At 43.3% G+C, this 27516-nt stretch overlaps 1 protein-coding gene across 5 annotated transcripts; it reads left to right on the top strand.

Moving 5' to 3' along the window:
• The first annotated feature begins 651 nt into the window (after positions 1–651).
• RILPL1 (Rab interacting lysosomal protein like 1) lies at positions 652–27147 on the top strand. Of its 5 annotated transcripts, none has more exons than XM_049805872.1 (8): positions 652–1216; positions 4900–5050; positions 10683–10801; positions 12100–12318; positions 16670–16842; positions 17381–17473; positions 21620–21707; positions 23681–24311. In XM_049805872.1, exons 1-8 carry the CDS (start codon positions 917–919, stop codon positions 23798–23800), a joined length of 1263 nt encoding a protein of 420 aa, XP_049661829.1. In that variant the 5' UTR covers positions 652–916; the 3' UTR covers positions 23801–24311. The 5 variants fall into 5 exon arrangements, 4 of the variants coding, with proteins under 4 accessions (XP_049661829.1, XP_049661827.1, XP_049661826.1 ...); XR_007506734.1 differs by lacking the exon at positions 21620–21707 and adding an exon at positions 22943–23068 and having other exon boundaries at positions 654–1216; positions 24182–24245; XM_049805870.1 differs by having other exon boundaries at positions 654–1216; positions 24182–24294.
• Positions 27148–27516: the final 369 nt, after the last annotated feature.

Here is a 27516-nt window from a genome sequence, read left to right as displayed (position 1 = left end):
GCCGCTGGGTGCGAGACCCTCGCCGTCCTGCAAAATGACTTGTTCGCCCCGTGACGTTTGCCTGCAGTCATCTGTCAGCCTTCATCCTCTTTTGGAGCAGGGGGCTCCTCTTTCCCCCTTCCATCCCGGCACCCCACGCGAGTCCGCTCCGAAGGCAGGCGCTGCGCTTGCTCTCGGGCACCGTCGTACCACAGACACACGGCTGCGGCCCTGCCGCCGCTGCAAACCCGCTTCGGTGCTGGGTATCGTCTGCGTGGGATCCCCAATCCTCAACACGCGTGGGTGTGACTTCTGACCCTTCAAACAGGCAGCGAGCACCTCCGGACGACGAAGCCTTTGGGCAGAAGAGGCTGACAAGCACCAGTAATCCCGCCTGCTGAAGCGACTCGGCGCAAGCCCCGAGCTTCCAGCACCCGCCTTTGGTGATGCGCCGCTCCCCGAGCGCAGGGAAAGCACAGCACCGGCTTTCACCCCGACTCCTCCCGGCGGGAATCGGCCCGGGAAGCGGCGAGACCGGAGCCGCAGCTCCCGCAGCCCGCTGAGGCGAGGCGAGGCGAGGCGAGGCGAGGCGAGGCGCCGGCGGCCGCGGGCATGCGCGGAGCCTCCCCCGGCCCGCCCGGCGCCTGCCATTGGCCCCGAGCGGCGGGGCGGTGGCGGCGGGCAGGCCGCGCCCGCCCTCTCGCCGCCGCCGTCGCTCTCCTCACGCCGCCCGGCCAAGTTTGAACACCCCCACACACACGCACACACACACACACACACCCCCACCCCTGCCCCGCCGAGCTCAGGCCGAGTTCGCGGGAGTTGCGGCCCGGGTGAGGGGGACGCCGGGTGAGGAGGGGTCGGCTGCCGGAGGGGCCGCCCCGCGAGGAGAGCGCCCCGCCGCCGCCTATGAGGGCGCCGCGGGGCCGGGCGAGCCATGGACGGCGGCGGCGGCGGGGCGCCGCCCGCCCTGGAGAAGAACGCGGCGGAGCTGACGGTCATGGACGTCTACGATATCGCCTCGGCCGTGGGGCAGGAGTTTGAGCGGGTGATCGATCAGCACGGCTGCGAGGCCATCGCCCGCCTCATGCCCAAGGTGGTGCGGGTGCTGGAGATCCTGGAGGTGCTGGTGAGCCGCAACCACATCAACCCCGAGATGGAGGAGCTGCGCCTGGAGCTCGACCGCCTGCGTCTGGAGAGGATGGACCGCATCGAGAAGGAGCGGAAGCATCAGAAGGTGCGGGCGGGGGCCGGGGGGGGGGGGACGCGGCGGGGCAGGGCTGCTCCCGCCTGCCGCAGTCCGGCCCGGGGGAGAGCCGGGCCCCGGCCCCTCCGCCGCCGCCGTTTCTCCCCCCCGCGCCGCCCTGCCCCGCGCAGCCGCTGGGGAAAACAAAGAGGGAGGCTGGGGTGCGGGCCGGGATGCCGCGGAGCCGGTGGGGAGCGGGCGGGGCACGCGTGTGGGTACGGCCGGGACAGGCTCACGGGCTCTGCGCGGATGCTGCCGTAGCGTCGCTGTGGGTTTGGGTGTGTTGTTGTGTTGGTTTTGGTTTGGGGTTTTTTGTTGTTTTTTTTTTCTTTCCCTCCTGGAAGTTTCCTTCCTCCTTCCCTTTCTCCACCCCTTCCCTGGTCACTGCGTTTCCTTCCCCTTGTGTCTACCCGATTAGGACTCCCGTTCTATCCCCTCTCCTGATGAGAGGATACTGCTGCTTCCTGCTAGGACAGGAAAGGTCACTGACAATAATACACTTTTCTCTCCAGAACTGTGAATGACTTAGCAGTCTAGTTTTCCTGGCACACTCGTCAGGTAGGCAAGTCATAGGAGAGAGATGGAGGACCAAGCGATTTCAGGGCAGTGTTAGAGCTGAAGAGTAGGGAAGAGCACTCTCCCAGCTTCCTGCTCCATCCTCTGATGGTAAGATGTTGTCCCTTGGCTTGATCTGAGGTGATCATAGTGTTCCCTGATCCCACTCCTGTGAAAGCCCAAGATAGAGATCATTTCCCATATCCTGTTACCCTCATGTGGCAGGACAGCATGAGCTGCTCCGCTTACTGCAGTGGAAGTGGCAGATCTACTCTTTAAACCATCCAGATAACTGATTTAAAGAAACAGTTCTTCTAGTAAGTGACTGTGCTAAATCATCACTGCTGCCTCATGCCGTTCCTACTTGCACATGCAGATTCAGAATAAAAAGGAGATAGGGAATTTCTGGCAGAGAGACCTCAAACTTCAAGTGTTGGCTTTAATTTAAATAAATTCAAGTTTTATGTTTTAAAATGAGTCAGCTAGGGGATTTCTGCTTAGCATATGAAAAATCCAGGATAAGTCCTGCAACATTTTGTAGCAGAAGTCTCGGGGCAGTGTCTCTGAAAAGGATGGTAGAAGATCTTTAATGTATAAAGCCCTAGTAAGTCTCCAGAGTATGAGGAAGGTCTAGAGAATAGATAAAAGTACGTGTACCAAACCTGTGCCTTTGCCCTTCTAGCAGATCTGACTTAGAGGCAAGTGGGTGGTCTGTTGTGCTGGTCCCATACTGTGTCTGGGCCCTCTGCTAGAATCAAATTAGCTCTTCCTGAGCCCTAGCTGCCAAAAGGTTTTTTGAGGGCATGTCACCTCTGCGAAGAAGTGACTCATGGCAGCTCTCCCCATTGATTTCAGAGAGACCACTGTATTGCCAGTCAACAGTAATTCTTTATCTTGGATATTTACAAAATGCTGTGTGGTAAAGTGGATACTGAACTGGGCCCAGTAGCAACACCCATCATCATTGTACAAGTTGATGATCTGTGTGGATGCTTCTGAAGTTCATATATGTCTTAAAAAGTTTCCTAAACATGTCAACTGCATAACACTGTACTTGCCAGATGTCAACTGATCCCCTGCCAGTTAACCATCTCTACTCTGCCAGCTTCGCTAATAGTCATGAAATGGCTCATGGAGTGTTCAGACAGTCCAGACAAAACTTTGGTGGAAATGTATTTTAACAGGGAAAATAATATACATGATACATACATATTTTTTTAATGGAGTTGATCCCCAGTGCACCGAGTCCCTATAGAACAGTAGTGTCACATCATCTGTGTTCCAGTGTGAGGGTTTGAAGACTAACTCTTTCACAGGACAGGTACTGGTAAGCAGAAAAAGCCAGAGTCTGAGAAATAGTTGTGACCCAAAAGCCTCCAAAACCCAATCCAGACAAGCTTTTAGTGGTCTTTGCAAGCATCAGTTTATGAGATTTTAGTACTTAAAAACTTTAGTTGTTAATCTGTTTTGCAGAAACCTGGCTTAGTACTGCCTGGAGTTTCCTGAGCTGGCCCATAGATCTGCCTCCTTTGTCTGATATTTCTACTAATGAGGGTTCAGAAGTTAATTTCTGCTCCAATTCATTGGGCTCTTCAATAGCAATAAATAAGAAAGTTTGCCCAGGCAAACCTTAATATAGTTGTGTGTTTACAGTGTGGTCACATATAAATGATATAAGTTTAGATAGTTTGGGGGTTTGTGTGTGTTCTATTTTGTTTTTATCAGTGTGGTTATAACTGGTGAATGTGCTGTTTTATTATCTAAACTAGGTCAGCACATTATTTTAGCTACAGAGTTGTAATATGCAGCATCACTGTAAATACTCTAGGTATTGGGCAATATAAAGTTTCATTACAGATTTGCTTTTCTCTCAAGATAAGAGTTTCAAGTAAAACAGGTGATTAATGAAATTTTCTTTACTTCTTACGTCTGTGTATCCATTTGTCATATAGTATTTTCTGCAAAACTTTCAGTAAGCATTATAAAATGACAACAATGCAGTAATAAATGCTGAAATGAAATGGCATTTGGACAGTCAATAGCAACAAGATTTGCCATTATCAGAGCATACATTCAAAGCAGAAAGCTATCCTTTAATCTCTCAGCAGAGCTTATTTTAGCCTAGAGCTGTGCTTGGCGGGGTTGTTGTCTGAATGTGTTTTGTTGTTAGGTAGGAAAGGGGCATGCTGGATGAATGTAAAAGTCAGCAAGTGACTCAGCCTGGCACCAGTGATTTGCATGCAGCTTTTTTTGTTTGAAGCACATACATGAAAATGGAGCAGAGAATGTGCCCCACTGCAGAAGTATGATTTATGGCAAAGGCTTTTGGAACAAGTAAAGCTCTAAATACAACTGTTTTTCCTTGAGGACTTTATACTTTTTGTCCTAATTTGACCTTTACAGGGATTGGTGACAGCTGCTTTTGACACACAGTGCCCTGACAAATGGGAGTTGTTGTTTTGACTGGTCTCACTGCCGCTAACATAGATGCCACTCAAGACATTCCATATAGAGCAATTTACATAAGAAGCAGCACAGTTTTGTCTTGTGTTTACTATGTGGACTATGGGGTTTGGGTTTGCTGCACAGTATCATGCAATCGTTATTTTACACTTGTGTTTCATAACGGAAATTTAGACTAGAGATGCTAGTCTTTCAAAATGAGCATGCCTAACTAACACTGACTCCCCTCGCCCATGCTGTGTGATGTTTCTGGGGCATTTATAACAGCCTTCATGGCTGCTTCTTGGGATGCAGGAGGTAATTCTTGCTCATGTTTGGTTATCTTGTCTAAAACAGCAGTCCCCTGAATCTGGTCCTCACAGCAAAATGGGGCATAAGGAACCATCCTTTGGGTAACTTGCATGTCAAAAATGTTTGCATCAGGAATTGGCTCATGTATTTACATTCAGCGCATAGCAAGAGGAGACTTCAGTAGTTGGTTTCTTGATGCTGGCATTAGAAAAGTAGATGTCTCCTAAGAAATTCAAAGTAGTCTCATTTAATTGTTTTCTATAAGAATCATAGTGGGATTGTTACTAGTCTGATCTGTAAATAGTCAGTCAAAGACTCTTAACATGTTTAAAAATATAAATGTGTTGTCCCGGTCTACCCTTTAGGAATTAGAACTTGTGGAGGATGTCTGGAGAGGGGAAGCACAGGACCTTCTTACCCAAATTGCACAGCTGCAGGAGGAGAATAAACAACTGATGACAAACTTGTCTCACAAAGACATTAATTTCACAGAAGAGGAATTTCAGAAGCATGAAGGCAAGTTTGATACTTCAAATTCAGTACTTGCTTTTGTTATAAAAAGCAATACTTATAAAAAAATTTTGACTGGATATTCTGGCTTTTTTCCTAAAAATTAATGCAAGTCTGGGTTATGGGGATTTGGGTTGGTTTTTTTGTTTGTTTGGGTTTTTTTACCTGAATAGAAAAATCTCTGAATACATGATGACACTGAAGACATGATAAGAGGTGGGGGTAGGAGGGGAAAAAAGCCTGAACAACTTTTTGTTTGGCTGAGAAGCATCTCTGAAAGTAAAGTCTAGCTTCATTTTTTGGTCTATGACTTTTTTTTTTCTTTTTAGTTTGCATTTTGCAAAAACACCATTCTTAAGCCCTGCTCATGTTTTCTAATACAAACAGAATAGCAATGTTCATTTCACACCATTATGCACAAAAATAAGTGCAGCTGTTGATCTATTCAGGATAACTGCAGCAGTTTGTAAAGCACCAAATCAAGATTTCTTTGTCGGAATTATATCAGTCCACCATACGGAGATGTTCTAGGAGAACATCATGATATTCTCCTGGAATAGGAGAGACTGGTTTTACTTGGTTTACCTGCCTTTAGGGTTCCCTCACTTCTTTGGGACTTACAGCCAATTTAGAATAAGTGAAGAGATTTATAATCCAGGGAGTGGATGAATCCTAAAGAGTTGAAACAACCAATTTGTGGGCAACTTCTTTCTTGAGGCAGAATGAAGTTCAAGACATGAGATTCCAACTTGGAAGTACAGGTAGATTTCACTACAGCAACTGAAACAATTGCCATCCTCAGCTCTTGCCCACGGCTCAGCAAATAGCTCTTTCCCAAGAGCACAGGCAGATGAACAGATGTCTATTTGCTCCACAGTTCATAGCAAGTCATTTGAGGCTGCTAGATACCAAGTCCATTTCATGATACCTGCTGGGGTTTAAGCTGAGGAGTAGGGAAAAAAAAAAAAGACTGTGCAACTTTGGGGATGAGGCAGCCTTGAGCTGAGAGATGGAGCAGACTAACGGCGTCACTCCAGCAGCAAAACCTGCCTGTGATGGTGAGTCAGTCTGGAAGTGGGTGGATCTCTGAACTATTTGTCCATGGACAGGACTCTGATCCACTGCTTCAAGCCACAGCTCCACTTTCATAGTAGGTTCTGATTATCAGTAAAGTTATGGCTCCCTCAAAAGGCTAACATCCTGTGTGTAGCATGCAAAGTCACTGGCCAATCTGAAAACCAGACCACACAGCTGAGCCATTGCAGCTCTCCCGCAAAGCATTAGGAACAAAGGAATATCCTTTTCCAGACACTGGAGGCTGGGATTAAATGAAGACTTGCTGTAGGTGGATGAAACTCTGTTCAACACTGCAGAAGTTGCACTTGCTTTCTGCCAGAGGCTGAGTACTGCTCACTTGCCCTGGAGAGGAGTATGATGAAATCTTCAAAAAGTAAAAATTGTTAAACCTCTCAAGATCACTTTTTTTAAAAACAAATCAACGCTTTCAATTTAGGAGTCAATTAATGGCAAAGAAGTAGCTCAACATCAGCCTTACAAACTCCATGCAAAATTTCAGAATGGCAGTGATGAGTCACGGACCATGAAGACTATGACATCTTGTTATAAAGAACCGGCTTCCCCTTTGTTTTCTCTTCTTTCTTTTTTTTTTTTTTTCTTCCAGTGGGTATCTAGCTCATTGCAGCTCATGTGCTTGTATTTAAATATAGCCATACTCTTCACATTCAGCTAGCCAAGCAAATGCCAGGCATGCTTTTCATGTTATTTTTACTGTGTCTACTGAAGTATAATAACACAAACAAAACCCATAAACACATTCCAGAGATCAGATTTTGGGATCACTGATATTCTTTGGCCAAAGCAATCAGTTTAAGTCAAATCACGTTCATTTATAGCAACCCCATCTTATTACTGGGACCTATTATATCAAACCCAACTGTTTTCCTTTTAGGAAATTTTTTCATTAGCAAATGGCATAGATTTGTCTCTCATGACTTGTTTGGCTAGCGCCAGAAAGCAGTCATGATGCTTTTTTTTTCAGTCTTCGTCATTTGATCCGATACATGTAGAGTGTACAGAGGCAGGTTTTCAAGCTAAATGCTTTGTTAGCTGGGCTAACTTTGACCAGACTCCAGCCTTCATATCTCAACATGATTTAGTATTGTGATCATGTCTCCCCTTAGTGGCTAGCCCCTGGGATTAACAGCTTGCTGCTTACTCATCAGACAGTTAAAGGGATTATTTTTAGCACAGGCAACAGAGGCCAGTGATTTGAGTGTGCAAGACTTTGAGATTCAATCCTTGCCAATTAATAAGTTGCATCAGAGTTCACAGAGCCTCACTTTAGCATAATGAAGGTTTTTGTGACAGAGGCAGGGGCAATTCTATCTGAACAGGAGAGTTCTGCACAGAGGGCACCTGCTGAGAGTCTGAGCAGAGCAGGGTTCATGTGAAAGGACATGTGACAGAAGAGAGAATACACAGGGGTTAAAGATGAGTCTGCAATATCCATTAATGCTACTCCTCCCCGGCTCAAACTGAGCACTACTTGATGGTGCTAACTGATTGGAATATCCTAGCAAAATGCCACAAGCAAACTTGACCCAACGTGTGGCAAACAGGACAAGCAGGCTGCTGTTTCACTGCAGCAAGGGGAGCTGCTGTCTCAGACTGGCTGTGGTAACATAGACAAGCAGCAGGATGTCAACAGTTGTGTGAACCTCTTGTGCTAGGCTGCTGAGGAACCTACAATTCCCTTTCAAAAGTGGAGGCAAACTTCTATTCTAAGTATTTTGGTAGTGGTATAGTGCCACAGGCCCTGACTGGCACTTTGGCCTGTTGTGATATATGTTCTATAAACACAGTGGTACACAGGTCCCTAAACAAAAACGTAGAGGATGTTCTGGAGTTTTTTTCCATATTTTTTTTTTGTTTGGTTGGTTTTTTGTTTGGTTTTTTTTTCCCCAGCTGCTTTCCTTTCTCTTGCTTGAACAATTCTATGATCACAGCAATCCACAGGAAGCTGCTCATAGGATGTACCTAGGGAAGCTGGCTGGGTGTGCCATTTAAGATCTTGCAGTTATTAGAGTTTGAATCATTTAGAGTTAATTACTTTACATTTAGGGCACTTAGTGATTTCCCTTTCCTCTTCCCCAGTGCCTGAGGAAATGGAAGAAGATGTGAGTGTTTCATAAACACTTCCCACCTTTCCTTTCCCCTCCTCTTGAAATAAAATTATAATATAGTGATCTGTGCACACAACTGAAGTCTTTCAGGTTCACTAAATGTTAGGGAGAAAAATAAGCACAGTGGGAGGAAAAGCAGTCAGCACTGAAATGGTACTTATTCTTTAAATAGAACCTGCTATCTAGAGATCTCAAAGCATCTCACAAGTACTAATGAATATAGCTGCACTCACTATTCCTAGCTCCTACTGGGATGAAACTACCAGTCTAAAGTTTCACTACAATCCCTCTGTACTTCAAGGCAAAGTTTTGGATTTTTTTGGTTTTAAAAACAACTGATGTTTTAGGCCCCAGCCCTGAGACTGGCTGCAGAGTGTGGATCTGGGAACCTGTAGTGAGGTTGTGGATAGTGGGTGTATCAGACCTGTGTTGTGATAGGAAAGTGTGGATCTTCTAGAATAGTTAAGTAGCAGTATGTGTCAGTGTCTGCTTGTCTTCCCTGGTGGGTATGAGCTGTTATCACTGTGAAGAATTAAAATTATTTTGCAAAGAACTAGAACCTAGAGCAGAGGTGATAAGGACCAGGGTCCAGAAACAGAGCAGGCAAACTTACCATAGAATTAAAAAAGAGGAGATTGTAATACTAGAATGTGAACACCATGTCACTCTCAGCTCTTTTCTGGGGTTTGACAGGAGCACGTCCTCTGAACCAAATTCCTGGCCAACCATGATCACTAGTCCTTTTCCCAGCAGAACAGTTACTTGTTCTCTGCTGTACCATAGCTCTGGGAGACTCTACGTCCTTCACCAATGAAGGATTGGAGCTGCTGTTCCCTCTGTTTGCAGTAGTATGGTTTTTATGCCTGCATGGGAACCCACAGCTGCTGCAGGAGTGCACATCCACCAAGAGTTACTACCTTTAGCTCTCTCTGTCTCTCTCTCGTTTGTCTTGCTCTACTGTATTATCCATCAGTTCAAACTGTAGATGATCTGTAAGCTGGAGTCCTAAAGGCATGCAGCCTACATTCTCTTATGGGAGCAACTTTGGATTTCTCTGATGAGGGAAGAACGTAACCAGGAAGTCTGAGCTGTTGTTAGAAAATAGAGACTTGACAGCTGGATACATTTGATGTGGATGCAGCATATTTCTGATGTGGGATGTGGGAACTGCTTTAATACATTGAAAAGGAGCTGGCTTTCTAGCCACCCCACAGGGGTGATTGAATTATAGCCACTTGCAGCTCATAAATGGAGGAAGCTGAGGACCCAAGTAACTAAGTACTTTGTCAAAGGTATGAGAACAAGACAGCAGTAGACCCTGGATTTGAGCTCCTGCTTGGACTAGACTTTGGCCAGAGCAGCCACACACTGCCCTGGTCGCAGGCTTTCATCTTCAAGCTGTCCTCTGGGTTGTTGTGCAACGTGATTTTATGCGATAGTTGAGGACCATCAAACTGCATGTCTCTGCATGTTATCATGAAAAGTTAGTGTCGTACATCCATCATCTCATCAACTTAAATTGTCTAGTCTGTGTTTGCTCTGAAGAGCCTGTCACTGTAGTGCCAGGAGTTCTCGATTATCTCTGTAATGCTAAATAATGGAAGAATACTTCCCATTTTATGATTTATGACATTTCCTAATGATTCGCTGGTCAGATTTCAAGTTAATCTAATCCTTTATTTATTTTCAAACAGGATCTGTGTTGGATTCTTGGCAATGTTCCAAACATCTTTCACAAGTGAAATGCCATGTAGTATTTTTCTGTGCAGAACAGTTATTCTAAATAAGAATTATCAAACAATAGGATGGGGAAAGGGTTGCAAAACATGAGGAGAAAATTATGTGACCATAATTCAGACTAAATTTCTGTTCTGGATTCAGGGTGGGCGTACCCTCTGCAGGTCCTGCTTCATCTCCCTTTCACCCAACACAAAACTGGGTTTCAACATAAAATCATTCTGGTCCAGTGCACCTCAGCTGATTTGGATCTAGATGCAATCCACAATAGTGACATTTTGTTTAGATCTTGCTGAGGATCCAGACCACCTTTTTTACAATTTTCACAGGGTCTTGGCCAGCTGATTCTACAGATTATCACACAGGTGACGAAGCTTCCTGGTGCGTAGTGTGAACACTAATGTAAAATTACTGAGGCAGCAAGATGTGGCAGTGTCACTCCACTGTTATAGATGTTTCTGAGGACTGTCAGTTCCTTTTGTAAGAAGTTTGTGCAGTGGCTTTATGGAGTGGATTGCGTCATCTATTTTCCCTGTTACTCTTGAGGTAACCTTTAAAGCACCTTCTAATAGCTTCTCTAATTCTACCAGCAGGCAACTTCCAGAGTCTTTACCTAAATATTTCTCACTCTTATTGTTCTCAGTCTCAGCAGCTCCTGATTGTCCTTACTTTGTTTTCTGTGTTCTTTTTTTAACCAGGAATGTCAGAGAGAGAGCGGCAAGTCATGAAGAAGCTGAAGGAAGTGGTAGATAAACAGAGGGATGAAATCAGAGCAAAGGACCGGGAACTTGGACTTAAAAATGAGGATGTAGAGGCTGTAAGTGGCTCTTAGTCTTCCTATTGCTCTTCTTTCTCACCCATACTTCCATAGCCTGGTTTCAAGTTTTATGTTAATGTAGAATCTGTAAGCAATGCCAGGTTATTAGTCCAGTAACTGAAGTGTTCTGCATAACTTTGGAGTGTCCAAAATGATTAGGCAGTCTTCAGTGCAGACAGACACCGTCTGCTGCATTCAGAAGGACCAGACACACTCGGAATGTGACTGGAAAACAGTGTAACAAGAGAGGAAGATGGGTGAAGGACAGGTTGTTGTGTTTGTTTCCTTAAAGACCTAATACCTCTCCCCTTCATGGTAGCTTTCTCTGGCTTCTTGAATCTCTCTCTGCTTTGGCAGTGCAAACTTCCTCAGCAACCCCCCATGCCTCACTCCACCCAGAGATCCCTGCTGTAGGTGAGCGGGCTACTGTATATTTTATATATATTCTCTGCAGAGATTGGCAGCAGGGCCTCCACACATGCAGTCTCACAGCAGGGATGCAATGTGGATTACCTCTTTGCAAGGGGGTAGGAGGAAGGGGCCTGACCCCAGCCTAGCCCAGATCACTGACTTTTGCCAGCAGTGAACAGAAGCTCACTGAGAGGATGGGTGGCCCTGGGGACCACAGCACAAGAGATCCAGGTTTAGTATCAGATGAATCACAGACTCCACTGTGACTTTGGGAATCACATGATGTCTTGGTTCTTTCTGTGTCGGGAGGAATGACCTCCTTACCCATATTTCACTTCCCATTCTCCTGCTGCCTCATCTCCTTAGGTCATGGGACTTTTCTGGTGCTACTGAGGGCCATACCTAGATGATCTCTGCTCTACCCAAGTGCCTCTGGCAGGTGCTGTGGCCTTTCAAAATGGTGCTGTCCATATGATGCCCAGCAGGTCACATCCTGCCTTATGAGAGAGCTTAAGAGCTCAAAGCAAAGTACTTATAAATTGAATACTAAGGATTCCTCTGTCTTGTCTTTCTTCAACTCTGGGTTAATATTTGATTTGGAATCCCTTAAGCCACCCTATCCTTGAACTTTGCTTTTTTGAAACATAATATCAGAAGTAATGGATTTGGTTTTAGCTGAAGAATTTGCTGTGCTAGGGGAAAAATGCCTCTTTACTCTAGAAACCAATTAAACTTTGGTGACTGCAACTGTAGTAGATAATTAGATATTAAAAAAACTAATCTGGGAGTAAGGAGGGGGAAGAATTTTCTTTAACATAATGTTTGGGACTTGGCCGTCATGGCTGATGGCTGAATGGATGCTGACCTATCGGATCAATGTTTTGCAGCTTCAGCAGCAGCAGAACAGGTTAATGAAAATTAACCATGACCTACGACACCGGATCACCGTTGTTGAGGCTCAGGGGAAGGCGCTGATTGAGCAGAAGGTGGAGTTAGAAGCATATCTGCAAACCAAGGAGCAGGAGATGGGCAACTTGCGAGCAGAGCTGGGGAAACTGAGAGAAAAACTGCAGGGTGAGGACAGCCAAGATGGGGAGGAAGTAAAGGTAAGATGCACTTTAAATCACCTTTTAAACAGCCTTTTAAAAAGCTTTACACTTCATACCAAGTACCTCTTTGGTAAATGTGATTGATACATGTCAGAGGCAATGGTGGGACTTGAGGGACAGCATGTTGTGTTCGGGTGTGACATACAGAGAGCAACATCACTCATTGCACTGTGACAGGAAAGGCCCCATTGGGGTGGATGATGACCCAGTGGAACAGACACCTTCTTCCTAAAGGAGGGAACTGGTCTCACAGAAGGCAGAGTGGCAGCACAAGTTAGCAGTGGGATGTCTGCATTAGAGAACAGCTCTTGCCTTAGACTTGGCTACCCATCGTACATCCTAGGGAGTGTAACCTTTGGGTCATGCACTAGGCTGCAGAATCTGCCAGATATCAGAACAAATCATTGCTTCAAAAGAGAGTGTTCTATTAAAACCATCATGAAGCAATCCAAAATCTCTGGAGTATCAGCTGTTAGTTTGTATTGGAGGCAGATAATATTTTGGTAGTGCTGTATTAGTATGTTTGGCTTCGTTTTGTTTGTACACATCAATCCCTTCCCCCAAAGGAAAACAAACTGATCCCTGTCCTGATTTAACCCCAGCCAGCAAATAAGTACCACGCAGCCGCTCACTCACTTCTCTCCCCTTGCAGTGGGACGGGGGAGAGAATCGGAGCGGGGGAAGTAAAACTCGTGGGTTGAGATAAGAACAGTTTAACAGGACAGAAAGGAAGAAACTAATAAAGATAATAATAACAGTAGTAATAATAATAGTAATAATAATAATAAAAAAAAATAATTGGAATACACGAAACATGTGATGCACAATGGAATTGCTTGCCACTCGCCAACTGATGCCCAGTTAGTTCCCGAGCAGCGATCCCCGCCCAGGCCAGCTCCCCCCAGTTTATATACTGGACATGACATCATATGGTATGGAATACCCCTTTGGCCAGTTTGGGTCAGCTGTCCTGGCTGTGTCCCCTCCCAACTTCTTGTGCCTCTCTAGCCTTCTTGCTGGCTGGGCATAAGAAGCTGAAAAATCCTTGACTTGGTATAAACACTGCTTAGCAACAACTGAAAACATCAGTGTGTTATCAACATTCTTCTCATACTAAATGTGAAACATAACACTATACCAGCTACTAGAAAGTAAATTAACTCTATCCCAGCTGAAACCAGGACATCCCTTAAACAGTCTGGGTTTCCCAAAAGATAAACAGCTGACAAGTAGCTTAAGCCTTGCTGAATATGCAAATATGTAAGCCCTAATGAGTCACAAAGGTGCAGTGCACTATGATAGTGGTGGCATGTGAACCACAGTAGAAAAGAAATTGTGTCAGAAGGGGTCCCAGAGGCGATGCAGAGCTCCGCACACTTGGTCCTCACAGTGCTTACGGCACTTTTGATCTGTCGGGACTAAGCTGGTCTTTTGCTACCAAATCAACATATAAATAGTTGAAGGCACCTTTTAGGGGAACCAACTTTGGCTTTATTTCTGCTTTTGCTTCCTATTAGAATTTGTGCAGTGAAGTGTTCCTAGCAAATGAAAAGCAAATGTTACTGCTTACATACTCAAGTACTTGCAGGAACAAGCAAAGTGACAATCTGCAAATTGACTTGGTCTTGAGATCAGAGCAGATGCAAACTTAAGGAGAGCTTCCTGAGAAAAAGATGCATCTCTGTCTGTTGTATCCCTTAGTCCTCTTTATGGTTCCTATAACTTTTCTTTGTGCATGTGACACTACTTCTGTCTTACTAAAGCAAATGTGCTGTATTTCCCTTTCCTAATGCTGCTTTGAATGAAGAGTACAAAATAGGATAAGGGCTATCATGATATGACAGAACTTAGAGGAGCACTGTCATATAGATGTGTTTGGCTGGCTGCGTTGGTAAGAGCTCCAGTACCAAGCAGCATTGTAAATGCCTGATAGACCGCAGCAGGGAGTGAAACATCCAATTCACTTGTAGTAGGTGGGAATATACATCAAGAAGCAGAGGCAAAGGCTGATGGGGTACCCTGGTCCTCCCTGGAATGTGACAGCCAGTGTTGTGTTAACATGTCACGGCTGATTTGGGCAAGCATTGTATTAATAATGAAAAGGATGATTTCACTGCTGTTAATTCAGCCAGGACACCCAGCTTTGTAAATGGGGCTGTGGAGCCTAGGCCTAGAGCCAGCAGGAGTGAAAGTGTCTTCAGTCTCTGGAGAGAAAGGATGCATTCTTTACCTCTCTCTAACTTATCAGTTCATGGCAATGGTGCCTCTTCTAATTAGAGCCGTTCCCCGCTCTCTCTGCCAGGATGATGGTTAGACAGGGATTGCAGCGGGAAGCAGAAAGCTAGAATAGCTGCATGCTCTGGAATGGACATTGCTTGTTGGCTTCAGTCAAGTACATTTGCATTGGCTACAGGCTGCTCAGTCTTTGCTGATTAGAGCTAAATCTAGGAAAAACAGCTTATTTGGGCAAAAGTGTGTGGCAAATATACAACCAAAAGAAGAGACATCAGCTCATACCCTAATCTAGAGGGGTGAAGAAGAGGAAAAGCGTTTGGGTAATTTCCTTTGAACCTCTTGTTAGGTTGCATCAATCTTTATTTATTGTATTCTCTGTAAATAAATGCATTTGGATGAATGGGGTGAATCAAACAAATGGACAAGTGAGCATTGCTCTGCTGCTTTGTCTTTGCAGGACAAGGGCTGCAATCCCTGCTGTAGAAATTGATATTGCATCAGCCTTAACCCAGCCAAGTTTAACCTGAAATCATATATCAATAAATAGCAAAACTTTTTCATAAACACATGAGCTCAAAAGAGGGTAGGATCAGGCTTACAAAAAATGGACTCTATTTAAGAATTTCAGTACTTAGCTCCTCAAATTTCCAGCTTGTATCCCAGTGAGATGTCACTGCAACACAGTAGCTCTGAGACTCTGATCTCTGCATCCTACTAGGAGGATGAGTGGCTGACCAGGGTGCTAGCACCTCTGATTTCATGTGCTGGCCTTTAGTCAGTCCTTGCAAAAAGCATCACATTTCAAATGTACTTTGCTACATTTCAAGTGTACTTTGCTGGAACAGAGTGCCCTGCATTTATTTGTATTGTTAGAAATCCTACAGACCTGTAAAGGCTTGTAGCTGCTTTTCAGCATCTTGATTCTGATTACCTCTCCCAGAAACTTGTGATTTCTCATTAACTGGTCCTCAGCTCTGTGCAGCCACTGAGTGGAACAACAGTAGAGGATGTGAACGATGGTCTTCTGTGTGCTGTGTTTATACAGACCACATTTTCACAAGCAGTTAGGGGCAAGTAGTTCTGTGCAAGTGCTAGAGTCTATCTGGGTGACCGGAAGCGGCCCCACAGGCCTGGGAATCCATCCATGTGCCTAGAGTGCAAGTTCTGGCTTGCTGGGAGCCACAGAAAGTGGGTGTTGGGAGACAAAATTCCTCCAAGCTTCCAGTGAACTCTTCTCAGAGGAAAAGAAGAGACAAGGGTACACATGTATAAAGGCCTCATCTAGCATTCATCTGCAGTTTTCTTCCACTTTGTAGCTAGATCCTGGTGCTAACACCAATCCTGCTTTTTAAATAAAGACATTAAGGGGATATAAACTTATACTTCCACTTACTATGTTTACATCCAAAGGAGCCTTCTCTTAGTGGGAGGACCTGGGAGGAACTGTCATGATCTTTGCTATGCAGTTTTTTCAGTGTTTATGTAAAAGGTTGATGTTTGATTTACCCCATTTGTTAAAAGTATGAATTCCTTAAACTGACTTGTTTGTCAAAAATTGGACTATACATTTTCAGTGGACTTTCTTTCAGTCTGGATTCCGCAGCAATTTCTCCACAAGAAGACTTACGACCTATTAGGTGGCTCAGGTTGGACCCTGTGTTCAGGCCTGCTAGAAACAATTGGTTACATGTTTTCCCAAACATGTAACTCTATGAGAGATCCCTCTCAGCACAGGGCTTTGATTGTAGGTCACGACACTTAGGTTTTCCTCATTTGCAAGCGTCCTCTGAACACCAGGTGAAGAGAGGTAAAATAGAGCTCGGATCATCTTTCAGAGGCCTGCCATGGTCTCACCAGTCCTGTGTGTGTCATCAGTCTGCCTGTGCCCAGGAAAGAACAGTGATCAGATCACTGAGCTGTTCTTTCTGAGAGTCTTTACCATGAAAAACAAATTCCTTCTACATTTTTTCCCTCTTAAAATTTGCTGTGTTTCTCTTGAAAGAGGATTTAATAGTGCTGAAAGGAAGAGGTTGGGAACTAGACTGATAAATACTTTAAACTCCTCAGATATGCATTCACACAGTGAATTTAAAGCCCATGTTTTACTTCCTAGACAGAACCAAACAATGATGACTGCCTCTCGGAGTCAGAAAAGATGGCAATGGACTTAAAAGATCCAAATCGTCCAAGATTCACCTTGCAGGAGCTCCGGGATGTCCTTCATGAGAGGAATGAATTGAAGTCTAAAGTGTTTTTACTTCAGGAGGAACTTTTATATTACAAAAGGTAGGTTAGTTCTCCTCTCCTGTTGCATGCTATACACAGAGGAGCCATAGGGCAGGTCTAGAAACAATGAATGTGCTCTTAAGTAGTGTCCAACAAGTTTTTATTTCTGCAAAGGCTTTAAGTAGAGATTGCAAGCATACAGCTTTAGTTTGAATCTGGTTCCTCAAAACTGGGAGAAACTATGTCCTTCCCTAACTCCCAGGTTCCCCTTGAATCTTAGAAAGATTACAAATATTTAATACTTTTGAACTTCAAAAAATGAGGTTAAGAGTGGGTCTAAAATGAAAACTCTAGAGCTTTTATTCAATGCATTCCTTTTCTCCCTCTCCTTGTCATAATGGAAAGAAAATATTGAAAGGAGACCCAGTTCTAGGTGCTGTTTCTTGATTGACAGAAAAATCTCCCATTGATTTCAGTGAGCTTGGAACAGATCTTTTTGCATTTCTTCACCAACAGTACTACCTCAGATTGAATTTTACAACTGAAAGCGTTTCCATGGCTCGGGAGGAGCACACTAATTATCTTTTTTTCTTACAAGTGAGGAAACAGAAGAAGAAACTAGATCCCCTCAACCTACGCCCATAATTCAGTCAAAACCCTCAACTCAGCCTGAATCTGGAATCAAACGACTGTAAGTAGCATATTTTCTAAGGATACTGGATATAGTCTGCAAATACTAAATGTTTCTTAAGGATAGGACAATTTTAAAGAATTTTTAAATTATGATAACTACATCCCTAATGTATATGGGAGAGACATTGAAGGAACACTTGACAGGTATCATGAAACAGCAGTTGGATTTGGCCAAAACTGCCTAGATCTGGGACAACTTTCAGTCCCAGATTATTTCCTGTGGTACATTCTGCTCCCTACACACAGAGAGCAGTAGGGAGTCCAACAGTACTCCGTGTGCTTGTGTTTAGGAGCCAGAATGGTGTGCCCAAGAAGCCCACTCCAGTTCTGATGTTTCCTTCTTAAGTACACTATTCAGGCTAACCAAAAGACCATGTGTTGCAATGTTTTATTATAACTGGTATGAGCTGATGAGCTTTTAAACACAGACACCTGATCTTCCTAGAGAATTTTCTTGTCTGGGCCACATAGTCATACTCCAAAGGGAGGTGCTACTAATGGTGGTCTTATACAGAGCACCGCTCAGCCTGTCCTGTGTGCTCAAAACTGAAGTCAGTGCTGGATCTCTAGTGTGCAAGGATTGTAGGAACAATGCTCCTGTTCAACCACAAGTCCCAGTTCCTTAACACACAGATGCTAAGGTGGTGGAGTGTCGGAAACCCCAGGCCCTCAGGTCATGCTCAGGAGACATGTAAGGAGTGTTGTTCACAAGTAAAGCCAGCTGCAGACCTGTAGCAGTTGGGTGTAGAGAGCAAGGTTTTCCCGTGACCTCACTGTGCCTGTTTCCCTGTTGACCTAAGCCTTTAGAGCCTGACTTGCACTATGTGTACAGCACAAAAACCTTTTGTTTGCTGAAGAAATTTGCTGCTGGAGAGGATGCCAGCTTTCTTGGCTATAAAGAACCCCACATTTTTCTGGTGAAGTATTTAATGTTGCTGTCTGAAACCTAAGCTTACTGTCAGAGGTGTGCATTTACTAGTATATCACCTATTTATAAAATCACAGTGTTAGCCAATCCTTTTGTCTGTTGAAACTCCTTCCTTTTATATTTATTTATTTCAAATTAAGTCTTGTAAACTTATAGAGAGTCTTTGGATGTTTGATATTGGAAGCTTAACTTTTTTTTAACTGCATAAATGATTTTGGAACAGTCATTTGTTTCCATATAAAAAGCTTGTCCATCCTCTCCCTGTGTCCATAGCCTTCAGTCCTTGTTTAATAATAGCAGCAGCCCTGTGAGAGTAAGATCCTTTGGAAGATCTGGACTGATCCAAAACACCATAAAGTCAGGAGGGCACTTCTGATTATTTTCAGTAGACTCCAGCTTCTCTCTGTGATGCTTTGTTTGCTGAGAGAACCCTTCCTCTCACATGACTAGAAGATACACTTTGAGTTTGGACTTAAGTTTTCATTCTGCAACTGTGATGATAATAATAATACTTTGTCTAACAAGATCTCCACTGTAAAGCTTCTCTTTTATTTTAGTACTTTTTAATGCTTATCCCGTTGTGGGGGATGGCTGATTTCAGCTTATGCAGTTTATGTTGATTGCAGTTTCCATGCTTGATTTATGAAGCAGCATAAAAATGTAAATAGATGTAAGACAGAATACATGCTGATGAAGTATTAGCTTTGACTCTGCCTTCTGCATACATGCGTAAGCAGCGCAGGGACCCATGGCAGGAGGCACGTAAGTGTTTTCAACCAGTTATTGCAGTGCTTTCTTCCTCTCAGTTAATTTTTTTAGGGAAAACCTGTTGAGCCCCAGACTATTCAATCAGTGCACATTTTCAGACATCTATCCAATCTTTCTGTTTCTCAGAATCTATGTTAAATTCATATAACTAAAACCACACAGAATAAAACATAAAATCATGTTGGTTTGGATCCTTTCAGAAAAGGCAAGAGTCCTCTTCTGCCAGACAGTGGAAGCATGTATTGAACCTGCTGTCAAGAAGAAATTACTTTCTTTAGCTTTCATGCTCTGTCCCCAGGTTTCTTTCTGCTCTCTCTTCATTTAGCCGTCATACTAAATAAAGGGAGATAAAACTGTCTACTTAAGTAACCTGAAGGATGGTAGTAGTTTTCAGATTTGTCTTATTATTGCAGCCTGTCTGGATAGGATTTGTCTAGAGTGGGTTTATTTTCTTTCCTCCCTACTCTTTGTGTGTGTTGTCAACAGTCTACTTGGAGATGGGCTATAAAAAGTCAGGAAATTTCACTGCTGGGAAAATCAAAGAACCCAAGTGTAGCAGCTGTTCTGCCCTGTTATAGCACCCTTCCTGCTCCACCTGCAGTCCCTGCCTGCTGCAAGCTGTCTCCAGAGCTCCCTTCTCCCTCTCCCAGGCAGGATGCTGTCAGCACCTCGCTATATGGCTACCTGGGTAACACACTGGCACATAAACTCTGCATACATAATGATGTGCTGAAAACTTGTAATGCTGATATCTGTGTGCAGAGTGCCTTTACAAATTAAAGTAGGGTTGCTTTTCCCTTTGTTTCAGACTTTTCCTCCTGATTAAACAAAAAGCTGAAGTACAAAAATAGGAGACACTGTTGCTATCCTCTCAAGAGAAGTTTTATGCTTGCCTGTGTAATGTGCCCTTTTTTTCTTGACCATGCAGTGTCTCGGGGAATGAGATAAATATATGTAGCCTGTACCATCTAAGATGTGCTCGGGTGATTCTGTGTTGCATCCCCATAAAGAAAGGAAAGCAGAAGTTACAGAAATCAACATTTTTTCACTCCCAGGGTTTGCACGTTTGTGGGGCAAACTCTGAGTTCTGATCTCGGACTGATTGATTTCTACGTTTGTCTCTACCACATCACATGTCAGAGTTTTGATGAAATAATGTAACCAGGAGGCTCTACTGAGGAATAAGAGTACAAGGATTAAAAATGCTCCCTCTGTTTTGAGCAGAAAACACCCTTTTGTTTTCTTTTTAAGGATACGTGCTTGTTTGTCACTGATGTAATGCCTGAAACAGCCATAAGTTTTCCTATTCTTGCAGTCTACAAAAGCTGTCTCATTTCTGCAGCTCATGGACCATACCACAATGCGTAAAAACAGAAGTCCTAGCTACTGCTAATGATACAACAATGTTTGCTTGTTTGTTTTCATTTTTAATCTAAGAATACCAGTTAGAGTGACTGTGTTGGGGAGAGCTGCATTTGGTCACAAGTGAAATGTCTCTCGTGATTTCAACTTAATCTTTAATTGACATTAGTCCACAGTTCAAAAAAATATTTGGCACAAGGGAGAACCTCTGAGGAGAATCCTTAGAAAAACAGAGGGTATTCCAGGTATGGATGAAGGTGTGTTGGCAGGTTTGTGTGGGGCTGGCTGGGCATAGAGCACCAAGCCAGAGTGCTCTTTCAACCTCTAAGTTGCATGAGTTGTATAATGTGTAGCAAAAGTGCTGAACTCTTACAAAGAAACAGTCTTGCTGCTAGCCAGCTAGAAAGTGTTTCTGCTAGAGTAGTTGCAAGGTTTCAATTAAGTATTAAGCTGCCTGCACTTGATATCTTTCTGCATGTGAAGCAATGCAGGTTCTTTTGGAACAGATAAATAGGCCCTTTAACCAAATAGCTTGCATAGGAAGTTACTTCAAGATTTCACCAGTGATACTGGTTTTTAACTTGAAACTATCAACTATAACATTTGTAAAATTTTTAACTGTGATGCTGGTCCTGTCTAACCCTGTTTTACGTGCAAATATCCAGTATTCACAGCAGAGTCCTGTTTTGTATTCCTTAACATACACCTTCATCCTTCATTTCATTATGTATGTGCCTGTTTGTCTCTTGGGAAGAAAAATGTGCACTCTGCTCTGCATTGCTAGAGGTGGTAATACCTTGATGAAATCCAACCCAGATTGCAGGCTGCCTCACAACAGAAAAGTGGTATCTTTTAGAAATTCAAAAGCAATTTAAACTGTTACAATGTCTGTTTTTTCTAAATAAGAGTTTTTCACTGAGGAGAGCTGTCTTGGGTGATGCAGATCCACCTCTCCCTGTAACATGTCCTGTGTGGTAATTCAAAGTAACCCTGTGTATCATGTTTGCTTCTTTTCTTTTTAATGGAATGCTTTTTCTTTCCCTTGCTCCAGTCTTACCTCTTCTGTGTCTGTACTTTCCTGACCAGGATCTTTACAGCCATAATGCCCATGGTAGCAGCTGGATTGATTCCAGACGATCCCACATTGCAGCCAATAAGAAGACTTGTGTCCCTTGTAGGAATTTTTCTTTTAAATGTTTTGTACCGTGGTTTCCTTTTGCATGACCCTGTGTTAACATGCACTGCTGGTTGCATTCTCATCGGCTGCCTGTGGGATCACAGAAGAACAAAGTGCCAATCAGAATGACCAGTCAGTACACAGCTCATTGTAGTCCTCCATGCTCATCCACAAGTATTGACATTTTATCACCTTTTACCTTAATGGTACCATGCTAAACCAATCATTACTCCTTAGAAAATTGTTGCAATATGCAATTTTAACTCTGTTAATTTTGCTTACTAAGCGTGCCTATTCACAATTCACACCAATGCTTTTTAAGAAACCCATGTAATTCTAATGACATGTTACAAATCAGTTAGATTTACAGAATGTAATGGCTGATATCTACATTTTCAGTGTTAATTATAAGCTGTTGCTTCCATGTCTTTCTATCTATGCACTGTATATTTTGTCTCTAATTATGTATCTTGGAATAGACTATACACTCTGGATAATCCATTCTATCATCCTATTCTTGGCTGTCCCTGGAAGATGTACTGATAATTGTTAATGCAAAGTCTCTTTGCATTAGAACTGCTGCTTTAGTGATCTTTATATTTACAGCAGCAACACAGTATTTAAATTCCCTTCCTTTCCACACAGACATGCTTTTTCCAAACATCCTCTGTGAGAGTTTTCTAGGCATAATAACAATTTTAATTGTTTCAGAAGGAATTTAAAAAGTTTAACCCTTCTGCTCCATGTAGAGATTTTATGAACATATTTTTCTCTTACTTAATTTCATGATAAAGTGAAAAATTACTGAACTTTGACATTTGAAACTTACTGCATAAATACAGCAGTGCTTTGTGTGGACTTCAAGATACTAAGCCTGACCATGCGGCACCAAACATACTCAGCAAAAAGCTTCAGTGGCTAGACAGTTCTTTTATCAGCTGGAATTGGATCTGTCCCTGAAAAGACATAGCATATGTGTGTGAATTTCTGAGCTCCTGTGATGAAGGTGGTAGAAAAGTATGAGGCTAATTAAGTACAAAAGACTTATTTCACTATTACGGCCGCACATTTGAAGCCAGGAAATGCAAAAGTTCAGGTCCTGCTAGCAACGTTAGTTATCTGGCATTGCACTTGTGTAGCTTTTTATATCACTTTCTAGTTAAGAAATAATTATTCTTAATATTCTTGATATTCTTAATAATTATCATCATGCTTACCTGCACATATGATAGAATATTTTTTCAGGAAAGCTGCCTTAAACTTCATCTGACACTCAAATACAGCCTCCTATGTGACTAGAGACATCGAAGGCAGAACTCCCTGGTCTGCACAAGGCGGCTTGGACGGTTGGGATCATGGTACTGAGGGGAGACTTAAGGGCGTGTGGGTGGAGGAAGAATGCTGAGGACGGTGGGGCGTGGACATAGGGTCAGGTTTATGCCCTGACAAATATTCCATCACCTGTCAAAGTTGAGTTTATGTTTGCATAGTCTCTTACTGTAGCAGCATTTAGCAATTCCCATCCTGGATCAGAACTGCATTATGCTTGATACTGTGCAAGCAAAGCAATATTTACCTCCTAAAGTGCACCATTAAAACCAAAGGGTATGCAGCCAATTCAAACTTTTGGTAGCTGGAACCACAACTTTTGCATTTCTCAGCAGACCTAAACACTGCACTAACACCTCTTGTACTGAACTCATGACAAACACTGAATTTGCCTAATCAAGTAACTTCATCCTATACAAATAAAATGATACTAAGGATATTTTCAACTGTATTTTTTTAGCTCTGTTGTCAGCTGGCAATTTGTTGTTGTATTAAATGGCTGTTGGTTCATGTACGTCATTATCTTAGAGCACCCAAGCTGTGTGACAGGAAATGACGTGCACACTTGTGTGCCTTTGTTCAGAGCCTTCATCCTGCAAACTCTTGTGCACATATGTGCATTTATTCATTTATTTTTGCAGGAATCAAGTCTATCTCTCAAAGTCTGTACACTTGGAAAAAATGTGGAGGCTTATTTTCTTATCTTTAGAATTTCCTTGCTGACACCCTTAAAAACATTCTCTGTTTCTGCTTTATGGTAAATTACAGATTTAATGCCAAAGATACCACTTTACTTACGCCATGAAACTAACCTGTATTGTGTCGCTTCTTTATCTCAGGGCTGGGGAAGGGGGAATATACATCTAAAATGATACCTGCACCTTGTAGAGTCAACAGCATTTAGAGCTTACTTGAAGCTTCCACAGCCAAACCGCTTGAGATTGCAATGGCTTCATCTCTAATAACATTTTGACATGCACTCCCATCAGGCTTCACTGCCTTGATTTTTGCAGATGCAAACAGATTTTTTTGCTCTGTGTTTTGTTGTGCTGTGTATCGTGTCGGGTGTTTGAAGTGTTTTGAAGATGGTAAACAGTGTTCTTTCTTTTCCTTCCCCTCCCTTACTCCTCCCTTCCCGGAAGGTTTAGTTTCTTCTCTCGTGATAAGAAACGTATGCAGGCGTCACAGAAAAATGTCCACTTCCAGGATACTTTTGGAGAATGGTCACATTCAAATAAAGATGACTTCTACACCGAACAAGGACAAGAAGCCCTGCAGCACCTGTGACTAAAACCTTGAAGTGTTCGGTTTACCGCAGTAGATCTCAACAGTCTAGTAACAAGAAGCTTCTGTAAAAAAATCCGGCAGCTCATCACTTTTATTTGCCTTGCACACCTCAGTGGTTGTGTTTCAGATGTACTCTTCAAAAGGGATCCCTCGCTGTTTACTTGGTGACTGTTTGCTGAAAACAGAATCCAAGCTTTGTAGTAACGGTCGCTGATACCCTGGGGCATCGAAGCTTCTAGATGACTTGTTTTGTGCTGAATAACAAGTCTATGGTCTTGTTCATGCATTAACTACAGTAACACAAGCTTCTTTAAACCAAAAAAAGGACCTGTGCCATTATTAGAAGTTTGTTTGCAGTGTACAATATCTAGTGGCAAAGACTCTTTTACCCTGTTTGTTAACACTATCGGTTGTTTTGCTTTTTATTTCTGTAAGAATTTTTTCAAGAGGGATATGACAGCTGGCCACTCTCCATGGCAGGTCGTAGCACTGCTGTGTCCTGTCCAGTTCAGCTGGCATCTGCATTTTGCAGAGTAACCACTTGGAAATCCACCTGATACAAACTGATGAACTGGAGTAGCCTTGAGAGGGATAGTGAGTGTACATTTCCCTTGCTGCTTATAGTGCCTAAAGCATGAAGAAACCGATGTATGAGGTGAGCGTGCCTTGCATTTTGCCATGAGTTCTGTAGTATTAATGGAAAACAAACTGCTTACAAGGAGGAATTCTAACACTTGAATTTTTTCCTTCTTACCAGGGACTTCCCCCTAGAATAGCACGCAGCTGCTGTAAAGGAATTAGGTCTCTTTCCCACAGACAGGTTTTTAATTAAGTCACACTCCACTTTTCTGCCTAAATTCAGATTGAAAGACATCCTCAACTAGCTGACATGAACTATTTCAACAGACTTAGAGATGACCCCAACTCAAAATGTTTTCTCTGACTAGTCTAAACACTACTTAGGCAGAGCAGATGAATTCTATATATGCAGGCTGCTCCACTCATGTTGGTTGATGTTTGGGTAGCCTGCAGTTGCAGGGGCTGAACTTGCCAGCAAAAGCCCAGCACAGCTGAACTGCCAGGAGGTGGGATTTAGATCTGCTTTGCAATTGAGCTTGTGGGACCCTTAGGTCTGACTGAGATTGTACTCACAAAAACCATGACACTAAAGCCCCACGCAGTGTAACTGTTGCGTACAGTCCTGTGTCAGTGCACTCCCTGCCTCTGCACCACACACTCCACGAAGGCACCTAGGCAGGCGGGAGAGGGTGAGCGCATCCACGGCTCCTTGCGAGGGAGTTGCTAAGGTCTTTCTGTGAATTTGGCTGTGTGCTAGGAGAGTCCGCGCTGGAGCACCGTGCTGCTGGTGAGGAGCATCTAGTTACGACAAGGCTGTAGGCAACTTCTGCACATGTAGCTTAGTGCAGGGGGCTGTGAGCTGCTGTTGGCACCTTACCCCCAGCAACTACATCCGGTCAGTGTAGAGCCTCTTCTCAGGAGTAGCGCTAAGAGGAAAACACAATGCTCAGGCTGGGTAACACTCCAACTACTCCAGGTACTGAATGTAGGAGGAAGGCTTGAAGAACTCCTGAATGACAGCAAGAGGGTTTAGTGCAGGCCAGTTTTTAATGCAGGGTAATCAAAGACTCTGGATTCTTTAATGTGTATGGGCAGCAAATGGTTTTTAGCCCATCTAGAGTGAAACTGCCGGGAAACTGTTTTTGCAGTGGTGGGCTGAATGCTGCTCTGCTTCTGACTGTAACTGTGCTACATTTTGAACACGGACCTTCCATGTGTTCTAGGTAGAGAAAGTGTTTACTGTGCCTCCCTGGTGTCGTTGCAGTTCAGGGCAGGGAGGAAATGTGGCCTTATATGAAAGACATCTGCATCTGGGTAGTGTCTGATGCTAGTATTAGGCAGATATGCATTTGCCTGGTTACATTTTGGTAACATATCTTAAGTTTTATGCTTACAGAAAGCTGTATCCATAAAACAGCAGCACTTCCCCCCTTGTGTGACAAGCAATTCCTAAACTGGGGGAGTGTCTTAATTTAATGACACTTAAGTTGCTAAGATCTCAATTTCGCTTCCATGTTAGGAAAAAAAAAAAAAAGAGTACACTACAGTTATATCAGGCAGTTAAAGTAAATTGTGAATGATGCCTGTTGAGTCTCTCCCTCGCATAGTTTACAGTCGTTCGGCACATTTAGAAGAGATGCAGTGATTGGAAACAATGCAAGAATGTGGCGGATGCACGGCCTGAATAAGCACATCATTTTTTAAATCAGCTGAGAGCAACGAACTGGGATAACAGAAATACAGAGTCTGAACTGTTTTCCCACAGCACCTAAGCTGGTGTATTACAAAGGACGTCTCCTGGCCTAGCGCACGCAAAGCTTGTCCATACACCAGAGCCCAGTGCACTATTGTCGGGTCAAATCTGCAGCCAATTTCAAACAATGGCACTAAGCAGTACAACCTTCCCCCGCTCATCTCTGTAGCCCATTACCTCAAAAATCTAATTAGTCACTCCTGACCTGCTAGCATTAACCACTTCACTCCTCATTCTCATGTTTGAAATGCTGAGTTTACACACTCCAAGTGCCATCAGAAAGGATGGCATATAAGGAGGAGTATGTAAAGATTTAAAGATCTGTCGTGTATTGTTTCTCAATATTCAAGTAAAATCTGCTTTTAGAAAAGGGGCCAGGATGTTGTCAGGTAAGGGGCGTAATAATCCTGTCTGCAAAGTGCAGGATCACTGAAGTTTTTTTGGTTGGGGGTTTTGTTTGTTTGGTTTTTTTGTTGGGCAGTAAATCATTTTAACAGTTTAATAAATATTTCTGGAAAACAAGTATTTCTGCAAGGCTTGTGTCCTTTTTTTTGTGGAAAGTTAATACCGTCTCTTCTTGGGGATGCAGCATGCAGGTCTGTCTTCTTTCCCCTGAAAAAGGCTCATACAACTCTTCATGGAAATAAAGGCTCAAACTGGGCAAGGTTTAAGATAGGGAAATTCAAAGGCTAACAAAAATAAATAGAGTTTAAAATACATTAGCAAATATTTAGGAACAGCTTATAATGTCAAAGAATGCCACAGAGCTTTTTCTAGAAAGCACTGTAAGCTCCTCAACAGAAGATGTGTCTCTGTATAGGTGTATCCTGGCTCTGAAAAAAAAGATGCTTTGCCCTT

This window comes from Accipiter gentilis, chromosome 7, assembly GCF_929443795.1.
Source record: "Accipiter gentilis chromosome 7, bAccGen1.1, whole genome shotgun sequence".
Lineage (NCBI taxonomy): Eukaryota > Metazoa > Chordata > Aves > Accipitriformes > Accipitridae > Astur > Astur gentilis.
The sequence above is the reverse complement of the archived record's forward strand: the minus strand, read 5'-3'. Positions and strand labels throughout refer to the sequence as shown.

What these genes read in the sequence shown, in the direction of transcription:
- RILPL1 (XM_049805872.1), top strand. Translation starts at nt 917, where the DNA reads ATGGACGGCGGCGGCGGCGGGGCGCCGCCCGCCCTGGAGAAGAACGCG. An exon ending in AAAATGAGGATGTAGAGGCT is followed by an intron (nt 10,802 to 12,099) that starts GTAAGTGGCTCT and finishes AATGTTTTGCAG; the next exon opens with CTTCAGCAGCAGCAGAACAG. An exon ending in GAACTTTTATATTACAAAAG is followed by an intron (nt 16,843 to 17,380) that starts GTAGGTTAGTTC and finishes TTTTCTTACAAG; the next exon opens with TGAGGAAACAGAAGAAGAAA.